This window comes from Amblyomma mixtum, chromosome 3, assembly GCF_055824585.1.
Source record: "Amblyomma mixtum isolate Tamu chromosome 3, ASM5582458v1, whole genome shotgun sequence".
In the NCBI taxonomy this organism is placed as follows: Eukaryota; Metazoa; Arthropoda; class Arachnida; order Ixodida; family Ixodidae; genus Amblyomma; species Amblyomma mixtum.
The window spans coordinates 14,400,605-14,412,680 of NC_143014.1; the positions used below are offsets into that span (position 1 = coordinate 14,400,605).

General features: G+C 46.6%; 1 protein-coding gene across 4 annotated transcripts in view; it reads right to left on the reverse strand.

Moving 5' to 3' along the window:
* Window positions 1–633: 633 nt before the first annotated feature.
* HPS1 (Hermansky-Pudlak syndrome 1 protein) overlaps window positions 634–12,076 on the reverse strand; it is a 67,213-nt gene continuing 55,770 nt past the window's right edge. For 3 of the 4 annotated variants that reach the window (XM_089578214.1, XM_089578217.1, XM_089578218.1), the window contains 2 exons: window positions 7,912–8,000; window positions 634–1,450 (listed from right to left, as the gene is read on the reverse strand). In XM_089578214.1, the coding sequence (XP_089434340.1) occupies window positions 1,297–1,450; window positions 7,912–8,000 (243 nt within the window). In that variant the 3' untranslated portion in view covers window positions 634–1,296. The remainder of the gene's footprint in view (window positions 1,451–7,911; window positions 8,001–12,076) is intronic. The other variant, XR_016290005.1, reaches the window with a different exon arrangement.

Genomic DNA, 12,076 nt, shown 5'->3' on the forward strand with positions numbered 1-12,076 from the left:
CAGTGCCCTACAGGTCCAACTGAAGAGTGTGGATGACCAGCAAAGTTTATGCCAAGTGGCTGAAATCTTGTAACGGCAACCTGGTGGGCCAAGATAAGAACATCTGCCTCATTGTAGACAATGCCTGTGCCCACCGCTCCAGTGTTAGTTTCAGCAAAACTGCACTTCATTTCCTGCTACCGAATGCTACAGTGGTGCTTATAGATCAATTTGTTATCACCCTCCCATATGCTAGCCATCCCGGTTAGCTCAGTTGGTAGAGCGACTGCTCTGGTGAAGCGCTGGTCCCATGGTTTGAACCAGGATGAGTTTTTCTTTACTACCAAATTTCTGTATAGCTTTCCTTTGTAGCCATTTCGCTGGTCTTGGGTGGGTGCCAATAAGTAAGTACTCCCATACTAGAAATCTACAAGCCTACTCCACCTTGTGGGATTCCCCTAAACACTTGACCAGTTCTAGCTAGCAAAAGCCAACTGTAGTTTTCTCAATTCTGTTGAGTTCTTATGCAGTGGAATGCACTGTTCGTGAGCAGAAAAGCAGCGACTTCAGTTTCCTCTAGTTTTTGAATGACGAGAATGTGCGAAAAGTGTGTTTTGCAAACTATGCAAAGAGCAAAGCGACAGCCTGTATGTGTTCAAATTCAAACTCTTTGTTTATATTTCAAATCGCAAAAAGACGTGTTGAACACTGTTTGGACCATGCCAGGACTCTCATGGGCTTTGCACAACACTCAAGGACAGAAGCAAGCGGCGACTACAAGGATCGGTTCCCAAGAACACTTGCCCATTACCTAAAGGACTGCCCCTTGGAGCCTAGGTGTGCACCAGCCTCGTGCTCACGGAAGATGTTCTTGCCAGATGGTGCACTCATACACCATCAGATTGCACCGGAGCACCGTCGACATTCTAGCACTCGCTGTGGGACTACCCCGATTTGGAACCCATACATACTAAACACACAGGTCTCTGAGCCGATATGCTAGAAAAGTGGACGCCACCACTGGTGACCGACATGCATATTACGCTTTGCTCCCTGTTGGACACTGCCTGCGAAGCCGGCCTGATCAGTAGAATGTAACCTGCACTTCCTTAACCCCTTTACCCCGACCTTTCCCAATTTAGGCCTACATACAACCCCTATGAGTAGATTTTTCCTTCCTCCTTTGACAGTTAGTCAGTCACCACAAAAGTCTGCCTCGTTTCTAAAGGTTGGTATGCTTTGCTGCAGCAGCAGCTGCGCTGCTACATGCACGTGCAAACTTGGAACAGGCAAATGACTTGGCTGAGAAGCAGTCCTTCATTGGCAGCAAAGATCCCTCAAAGACAATGGCAGTTGTTGAAGCTGTTCCAGTATGGTAGATGCAGGGATGCTGTTGGCATGGGCACACATGAACTCCAGGCACAGGAGCTGTTCCAGTGACACATCCGGGAAGCAGTAGCGCATCAGTTGCCTGCAAAAACAAAGGGGTGCACCTTTCTTGGAAGAATGCGGGAAAAATGTGTGCATGACTTAGTGAGTGACACTTGACGCCGTAGGAAGCATAAGAGGGTTCTCACACAGCTTCCACCCTCGCCATTCGATGGCGTTCTACGTCCGCCGCTTACGAACGTGGGTGGCGCTGATGAACAAGGTTAGGTTACTTGTAAACATAAATACCCCCGAAAGCAGAAGGTTTGACAGCCGTCGCCGTAGCTCAGAGGTAGAGCACCGGACGCGTAATTCGGAGGTCGTGGGTTCGGATCCCACCGGCGGCAGGCGGTTGTTTTTTCTTCTGCTTTTCTAATCAATTACCTTTAAGCGATAACATATCCAGTAATATTCTAAATTGATCAACACCACAAAATAAATAAATAAATTAAAAAATCCCCTGTGCCCTTTGGTTTCTGTGGCTGGTGGCTTCTCTCACTAATGGCCTAAGATATCCATAACAGCTGTACAGCCATCATAGTCCTTCATAAAGTAAGCAATAAAATTCCAAAAAGGAAAGGCGTCAGGCAGGGAGGCACGATTTCGCCAATGCCATTCACCACCTGTTTACAGGAGGTATTAGGAGGCCTGGATTGGGAGCAGTTAGCAAAAAGAGTTAATGGAGAATACCTCAGTAATATGTAATTTGCTGATGACCTTGCCTTGCTAAGTCACTCAGGGAATGAATTGCAAAGTATGATCAAAGACTTAAACAGGCGGAGTAGAAAGGTGGATATAAAAATTGATATGCAGAAAACCAAAGTAATGTTCAATAGTCTCGGAGAGGAACAGCAGTTTACATTTGGTAGCGAGGCAATGGAAGTGGTAAGGGAATACATCTACTTACACAAAGTAGTGACCGCAGACGTGGATCACAAGAGTGAAAGGACCGGAAGAATAAGAATGGGCTGGAGTGCATTTGGCAGGTTCTTTGAGATCATGAATGGCAGTTTACCAATACCGTTTGTTTGTTATGCGCGGTGATGGTTCGGGCTAGTGGGTATTTCACATGAGGTTCCATAGCGCATAATGAACAAGTTTGTGGGGATAGCGCTTGTGTTCTGTCTTGTCCCTTCATTTTGTGCTATAGAACCTCATGTTTTATGGGGTTTAATGTTTGAAAGCGACTCAGGCTATGAGGGATGCCGTAGTGTAGGGCTCCAGATACCGTAAAAACCCGTATATAATATGAGGTTTTTTTCAAAATTTTGTAATGTAAAATTGCTACCTCGTATTATATGCAGATCCAAACAATTTTCGGCTCATATTCACAGTTCTGGTTTCGTTGCTCAGCACTATCATCATCATTATTATTAATGGAGGAAGCGCTATTTAGTGGTGGCGTCGATAGCCTTCCATCTTTTGTTGTTCCTGCGCCATTTTGTCCACGTTGAGTAGTGAAAGCGCATGTATTGGAATTTCGCACAATGTCGGAGGCGCGAAGATAGCTGCCTTTAAAAGGAAGGTTACTCTTGCTCCCGAGAGCAGTGGGAATTGTGCGGCTGGGCAGCAGTTTGGCGTCACTAAAGGCAGCATTCGTGGTTGGAAAAAACAGAAGGAAGCTTTATTTGCATGCAGCGGCAAGAGAAAGAGTTTTCGGGGACGAAAAAGTGGAGTGTTTCTGGAGATTGAGCGAGATCTCGTCGCCTTCGTGCAAGAACAGCGTGCAGTGCACCTGGCAGTAAACATTGAGCTGCTCCAAGCTAGAGCAAGAGAGATTGCCACGGATAAAGGCATTCTGCAGAGTGACTTCAAGGCAAGCAAACATTGGGTGTCTCGTTTTATGTGCCGCGCTGGATTTTCGTTGCATCGGCGAACTTCCATCACACAGAAATTTCCCGAAAGTTACGAGGAACAGCTTGTGGCTTTCCAGCAACACATAATATCGCTGCGGAGGGGTCTCAATTTTTGGCTGGGCCAAATTGGGAACGCAGACCAGACTCCTGTCTACCTTGACATGCCGTCAGCTCTCACAGTGCACGAAAAAGGCGGTAAGCAGGTTTGTCAGGACAGCAGCTTGGGCATGTTGGTTATTCATTCTTGATGGAACAGCGCAAAACATCGGGACAAGAGACAAGCGCTGACTTACAACTGGTTTTTATTTCGAAGAAACATTGCTTCTTATACCTTCTTCACCCTCTCAAAAAGCACATGCGTCGCAACCATATCGTTCAAGCGTCCACAAAAAAGCATAAGACAAATAATCACATTTTTAACATGTCAAATTCTTTCTTAGTCAAAGCTACAGACGGCGTGCTGACACAATCGTCGCGCAGACTCGCTATCGAAGCTGCCTCGATTATTTCCCGGACTAACTGGTCTTTGTGATTAGCCAAAGCTTTGCATTTTTGGAAAACCGGTGCACAACTAGTTGAAGGGCAATCTCTGCAATGAATTCCCAGGTTCCTGCAAGCTTGCTCGAAATTATTTTTGTGTTCTAGCAGCCTTTTATTCATGCACCTGCCAGTCTGCCCAATGTACTGTTTACCGCAAGTCACTGGCAACGAATACACAAGGCCTTCGGTGCACTCCACAAAGGGGGTTCGATGCTTTATCGTGCATCCCTGCTTCTTTTTGGTCGGATCGGAGTTGACTCGTCTGCACAGACTTTTGAGTTTATTAGGAGCAGTCATCACTACATTCACGCCAGCTTTTCGACCTATGCCTTTCAGGCGATGGGAAATATTGTGAAGATACGGAATTGCTACTACCGGCCTCCTTTCTTTCTGTTTCTGTGCATCATCTTGCTGTTCGGGCCTAGCCTGCATCAGGTGCTTTTTCATCTGCTTGGCAACAGATACCAACAGGTGCGAGGGGTAACCCGAGTTGCCAAGCCGTTCCGCCTGGCGAAGAAAGCTCACATTCATTTTGTGAACACAGGATTTCCTTAAGGCATTCGTGAAGCACAAGTTCACAATAGCCCTCTTGGTCAGCTTAGAGTGAGCTGATTGGAAGGGCATTGGCGCTTTCTCCGCTCTGGGCTCATAGGCCCAGCAGGCGTGCCCTCTAGTGAACTCAAGTCTCAGGTCTAAAAACCTGAGTGACCCTTGAGCAGGAAGCTCGTGCGTGATACAGGCTAGGCCCGAACAGCAAGATGATGCACAGAAACAGAAAGAAAGGAGGCCGGTAGTAGCAATTCCGTATCTTCACAATATTTCCCATCGCCTGAAAGGCATAGGTCGAAAAGCTGGCGTGAATGTAGTGATGACTGCTCCTAATAAACTCAAAGTCTGTGCAGACGAGTCAACTCCGATCCGACCAAAAAGAAGCAGGGATGCACGATAAAGCATCGAACCCCCTTTGTGGAGTGCACCGAAGGCCTTGTGTATTCGTTGCCAGTGACTTGCGGTAAACAGTACATTGGGCAGACTGGCAGGTGCATGAATGAAAGGCTGCTAGAACACAAAAATAATTTCGAGCAAGCTTGCAGGAACCTGGGAATCCATTGCAGAGATTGCCCTTCAACTAGTTGTGCACCGGTTTTCCAAAAATGCAAAGCTTTGGCTAATCACAAAGACCAGTTAGTCCGGGAAATAATCGAGGCAGCTTCGATAGCGAGTCTGCGCGACGATTGTGTCAGCACGCCGTCTGTAGCTTTGACTAAGAAAGAATTTGACATGTTAAAAATGTGATTATAAGTATCTGTGATTATTTGTCTTATGCTTTTTTGTGGACGCTTGAACGATATGGTTGCGACGCATGTGCTTTTTGAGAGGGTGAAGAAGGTATAAGAAGCAATGTTTCTTCGAAATAAAAACCAGTTGTAAGTCAGCGCTTGTCTCTTGTCCCGATGTTTTGCGCTGTTCCATCAAGAAAGCAGGTTTGTGTGCAGTCGACCGCAACGAGAAAACGTGGGTGACCGTAATGCTGGCCTGCACTGCTGATGGCCGCAAGCTTCCGCCCTATATCGTGTTTAAAAGAAAGACGCTGCCTAAAGGTGAGAAGCTCCAGAAGAACGTTGTCGTCCGATGTCAGGACAAGGGTTGGATGGACGAAACTTTAGTGCTTGACTGGGTCAAGTCTGTGTGGTGCCGGCGGCCGGGAGCACTGCTGGGGCTTCGATCACTGCTCGTGTTGGACACTTTCCGCTGCCACTTGGCCGAGTCAGTGAAGAGGCTACTGCACGAATCGCGCACCGAACTCGTCATCATTCCGGGAGGGATGACATCCCAGGTACAACCGCTGGACGTTTGTATAAACAAGCCATTTAAGGATGCCGTCAAGCGGTGTTACCTTGAGTAGATGAGGTCGGGAGACCTCGAAGTAACTCCTTCCGGGCGACTGAAGTGGGCCTCTCCAGCGATCCTTTGTGGCTGGATTGCGGATGCTTGGGCCAGCATCCCTGAGGAGCTTGTAAGTCACTGTTTTAAGAAATGTGGCATCTCAAATGCACTCGACGGGACGGAAGATGAGTTCTTATGAGAAGATATGTCCGACAAGGGCCTTTCTGAAGAAAGTTCTATGGACGACGACTAAACATGAATAGCGTGAAGTGCAATGAAAATAAAGGCTTTCGACTCGCATTATATGCGGATGAAAACTTTTTTCCATTTTTGCTACCTTCAAATTGCACCTCATATTATATGCGGGTCTGTATTATATTAGAGTTTTTACGGTAATTCTGACCACCTGGGGTTCTTCAATGTGCACTGACATCGCACAGTACACGGGCCTCTAGCATTTCACCTTCATCAAAATGGAACTGCCGCGGCCAGGAGTTTACCAATATCCCTCAAGTGAAAAATATAACAGCTGTACCTTACCGCTACTCACCTATGGGGCAGAAACGTGGAGGCTAATGAAAAGGGTTCAGCTGAAATTGAGAACAATGCAGTGAGCTATGGAAAGCAAAACGATAGGTTTGACATTAAGAGACAGGAAGGGGACAAGGTGGTTCAGGGAATAAACGTGAGTTAATGACATCCTAGTCGAAATCAAGAAGCAATTAGGTTGGGCAGGGCAAAGACGAGATAACCGATGCTCGTTAAGGGTAAGGGACTGGATTCCAAGAGAAGGCAAATGCACCAGGAGGCGGCAGAGAGTCGAGCATAACCGCACTTTCAAAATTCCTAAGACTGATATGAATTACTAATTACACAATAACTAAGGAGCCTAACAGTACCAGTTGAAAAGTTAACTACTCAATTTTAGTCAATAAAACTGCTAATTACTGCTGCTAGTTGTATTCTGATGTACTATACCTCTGACAATGCTATGCCGAAGAGCCTATTTTGAAAAAGTCTTGGGAGAAACACCCTGTATGAGTACAGATGGTGCCTGTGACTGCTTAAAAGTGAGCTTCCATCATATTACATGACAGAATTTGGAGTTAAGCAGGTCAGGTCCCATGCGTATCGTTTACCATTTTTTATTAGGTTTGCCATCCTGTCCCAATGAACATACGTTGTGCCTTTTGCCTCCTATGCCATAGGGTTAGGCTGTTGGTTTGCCTAGTCCATCCTGGGGCAATGAATGTGCACTGATGGGCATTTTTGCCTCTTGTCCTCACCGAAGTCGGTGATCGCACTAAGTGACAGCTGCAGAAAGTCTCTCACTTCACAGACGTTGGTGAGAAACGAGCACTGGCATTGGCTACCGAAGTCAGGTTACGAGCACTTGAGTGTACTGTGTTAACTAACACTAGTGCTGAGATGTTGAGCGTGTTGTCTTGCCTAGAAAGTTATCACTATATTCAATGCATGATCCTCTTTATTTAATCCCTTTTTCCAGATGGCTCATCATACTGCCGTGAAGTGTTTGTTTATACTTCGAAGTAGCCAGCACGCTGCTTTATCGCTTTGTTTGTGATGCAAGACTCAACGAGATATACTTCGATTGACCGCGTCCAGGCGGAGCCGATTCTATGCTGTTCCAGAATGTTGTAGTAACTTTGCACGCTTTATCTCGCTACCAGCTTTAAATTGAGCACGGCCAAGAGCAGCGGGCATTCTGTTCGACGACCATCGAGCGCGCTTCTTGCTACGCCGCCGCTGAGTGATACAGTCCATTGTGGGCGCAGGTCAGCCCAAATAAGGAGTTTTGTTTAGAAGCCATTTTCACTGTCTTCCTATTCTCCGGACTGCATTCATCTCTAAATGCTCCCACGAGATCTCACCCCGCTGGCTGAAAGCGGAGTGCCGCACCGGAACAACAGTGCATGTCAAGTTCTCAAGCCCAAAAGAGACAGCAGTCACGCTGTGCGTGGCGCTGCGATGCTGGTGCCCTTCTTTGTTAGTTAATTAGAAAGGAGGACACCGCGGAGAGGATGGAGCGAGGCGAGTTCCGACAAGTTGTATTTCAACTATAATGATTTCTAAGAACCAAAGCAACACTGGGCTAGGAGGGACGCTGTAATAGTGGGGGGCCATGAATTATATTTGGCATTTCTTAATGTTCTGCGAAGTATCAGACTGCACAAGTCAACGCTTTTCAAGGACAACTCACCCATAAAAGCTGCTGGAAACTACTCCAGGGTAGGCCATTTGCTGCAGGCTGGCAGGATTTACAGCACACTTTGGCTTCACAGTCTTGCCCTGGTGAGCAAATAATCAAATGAAACTGCTTTGCCCCTGCATATTTTCGCAATGAAATAATCCTGAGAGGAAAGTTTTGGTACCAATTGTCTGTAAAGAGAGCTTGAGGGCTCGAAAAAACATCAGAATCATTGCTGGTGCATTTTATGGTGTTGTAATGCGAGATGTGACAGGCAGTTATGGTTCTGGCTCACCATGACCAAGACTGCCACGAGCAGGTTGTGGCGTTCAAAGCACTAACAATGACGATACAGAATTACACCTCAATAGATTGGGAGCCCATAATTTTTGTTTTGCATGTGTCATTTTCAACACTACCTATATGGCAGAAATATTCCTAATCCACAGCGAGAGACATATTTCAACTGCAAAGTTTACTTATATGCTACAAACACCTGGGCACCTATTAGGAAATATCGTAGGGGGGTTATTTATATGCCCCAAGGTAAAAGAAATGCACAAAAAAAAGCATGAAACCAGCTTTAATGAAAACAATCCAAGCAATGCTGTTATTGCAGCAAAAAAGGAAGACAAACAGCCCAATACAGTGTGTATAAGGCATCAAATAACACACACCTGTTACAAAAGTAGTCATACAGCAAGACTACGAGCTAAAACCGATTCACTAACACTGTGGAGCTTGTGCTTCTTGTCGTCTGCGACATGCGCTGATGGGGCCGCCTACACCAGCTCCCCTGGCTTTTATACGTAGCTGACCAGGTGTGGTGAATGATAAGCTACATAAGCAGCCTTGGATGTTCAGCAGGTCGCAGTCCGACAAAGTGAGGGATAGCATGCTAAGCCCTATGGTTCTAGATAAGTAATTCAGTTTTGCTACTTTCAGACTTCTTGAATTTTCTTCACTTCGTCGGACTGCGATCAGCGTACTCGTGTGTTGCGGCAAGTGCCTTTTCTAGTGATGTCTACTAAAGCCATCGGCTTCAGGTGTGTCTGCTTAAAGCTGGTGTCAGACGGCACCGGTCTGAAGTGTAGTGAGTGTAATAGTTCTTATCACTCTGGCAAGTGCTCGGGGGTTGTGAAAAAATCCTTGAAAACACTACACAAATCGGTTTGCGTGTGTCAGGCGTGCATGTCCTCAAAGTCTTTGAAGTCTGCATGTCAGCTTGATGCAGAAAATTCTGATACAGACAGAAAAGGTGAAGGAAAGCAATCTACTACATGTCAGCTCATGAAGACCATCCATTCACTGGACAAGCAGCTTTCCAAAGCCAGTTTGTGAGTTGACAAACTGGACAAAGCACTAAAATCTCAGTTTTAAAAGTGATTCAGTGCTTGAGCACATTAAGAAGCAACGACAAGTCATTAATGGTATTGGGACTTCAATGGAACTACTAGCTACAAAATATGAAGAAATGAGAGTGTCAGTGGCTACGTGTATTCAGCATATACAGAAAGGACAGAAAGCATTGTTTAGGGTTCTGCGCATAATTCTGAATCAATCTGTTTGGACTGGAAGGTGGTAGAATGCTTATAGTCAACGACCGAAAATTCGGACGCCTGATTTTTCAGACGTGCTTGATTATTCGGACTTTTTCGCGGCACTGCGACATGGCCCATAGAGCCAATGTGTAAGAGCACTTGATATTTCGGACACACCGCAACTGACCACTCGATTTTTCGGACCTCGTTCGCACTTGCCGCCAGTTCCCAAGCCGCCATATAATGTGTACAGTGGAACCTCATTAATTCAAACTGCAGGAGAGATCGAAAACTTGATCAAACAAAACGAAATTCAAGCTTAGAGGGAGCCTCTTAACTTGCGACGCTGAAATTCTGCGCGAGTCGGCACATTACGCTCGTGTGTTTTCGAATTCGTACTAATGTTTTCCGCTGCACGAACTTGAACCGTAGTCTGAGTCCACGGAACTCATCTGTGCCAAGTCTTCTGTCCCGAATACGGAACGCGAATACGATCGCAGAGGCTACGCGCACGCTGTGCACTTTGCACAGCGTGCAAAGATCAAAGTGCACTTTGGGTGCGCCGCCGGAGCAGATCGCGGCAGCGCGGCGGCACGCCGTTCGCGGAGGCCACGCGCGCGCACCGGAGCTTCCAAGTGCCGTCTATAGATGCCACCCGAGGCCGTGATCATCATCACCTTTTTTCTCCGCCGCGATTTTCCGCTATTTACATCGGCATCAGTATCGCCAGCTCCAGCCTTTTGTGGCATGTTAGCGCGTTCGCCGTAATAGTTGATTGTAGCTTTCGCGTGCTGCCGCCGAACTTTGCAGTTTTAGCGCGATGGGCAAGCCCCTTAAGCTACACGGCTGGGAGTTAGCTCTCGAACACGGTAAGCGTGCGGCGGGCAAGAAATTTGATGTGGCCGAGAAGTGCGTCCGATGATGGTGCAACCAAAAGAGAAACACAAGCTGCAAAAAGCGCGCTTTCCGAGGCAAGCCGTGCGAGTTTCCCGACCTGCAAGAAAAACTGCTCCTCTATGTGATAAAATTTTGGAACAACGGCTACGCGTTGACAGTGGACATGCTGCGCGGCTTCTTTTGGGATGAGCGTGCACCACAGCACAGCACCAGCTCAAGAGTCGAAATACTCCGCCAGTGACGATTGAACGTAGAATAAATGTCGCTCATTCCTTGGTTGGTGTGTTTTTACTTAAAAAAATTTTTTTCCCACATTGCGTGTATGGGCCGCACCCCAAAAATTGGCCCTCGAATCTGGAAAAAAAAAAGTGCAGCCCCTATACGCATTTATACGGTACGTGGCGCGGCGTAATATAGTCATGAAGAGCTTTAGAATGTGTGCAATACAACTGGCCGCTTTCTACGGCATACTGGTAATAAGTCCGTTATTTTTACGGTGAAATTTGATTTTCCGGAGATTTTCCGGACTGCCTGATTTTTCGGTCTTTTCGCGGTCCCTAGAGAGTCCGAAAAATCGGTCGTCGACAGTATTTGCGGTTCAACCCAGCTGAAATGAACATGCATGTCATTAAGTGTGTTGACAAACTGCCCATCAAGAATGTTTACTGGTTTTCGTGATGACGTTGTTAAAGGATGCAGGTGCAGGCTCGCAAGATCAGTCACGCATAGCCCACTTATGTCTATGGACAGCTTGTACATTCTCAGCACTATGTACTTAAGGGGCCAATTCTCACTGAAGTCAAAAGATGAATGCACTTTTTTCTACCCCCAGCTGACGATGATGGGATATGCAACTCAACATGAGTAGCATGATGTACAGACTTAAACTGATTTACCGGCATATTCACTACCATAAGTGCGAAAATAATGAATAATTGCAAGTAGAAAGTGGAATTGTTTAGATAGCAGCACTCATTGTTTCGATATCTATAATTACTGCGTGCAGAAAAGACCCAGAAACTGTAGGCAGCCGCACCACAGCAGTATGAAAAGTTGCAGTGGCGCCATCTCATGGCATCCATGCAAAAATAGGCCACCAGCATTGAGCCGCTTGTACCATTAAAATATACTCTAATTCATTATACCTTTAGGCATGCTGCTTCCTACCCCTGCTGCTCCGCCATTTGAACACACCGATGACTAACTGCTTGTGCCATCCACGACTGCCAACTAACACCCTCCAGACTACTAGTCTCGCAGCTTTGCGGCAGACTACTTTTTCCCCCCGGCTCCCTCATCTTGCTTTAGTCACAATCTCACCGTGCTTCAGGCTTTCTGAGAAACTTCATTCAGCCTTGTTATGCACGTGGTGCTGTGCCAGGTCACCACAGTAACCTACGACATCATCCAGCCTTCCCAAAGACCACCTCACATCAGGCTAGTGTGATGTAGCACATGTCTCTTGCCCAAGGGCATCCGCAGAACTTTTTGTGGGGCCAGAAATGGAGGAGGTGGTAGGTTAACACCAAAAAGGCACTATCTTGGAGAACATACATTGGATTTTATTAATGAGCAAAGAATTGAACTTAATCAGCAAAATGCCAAAAGTTACTATCACCTAAGTGTGCTAATCAAGCTGTGTAGTTGTTCTCTGCTAGTGCATGAAAAATAGCAGGGGAAGGGGGCGGCAGCCGCCCGCCCTTGGCCCCTCTTTGGACGCCCATGCCTCAAGCCCTACC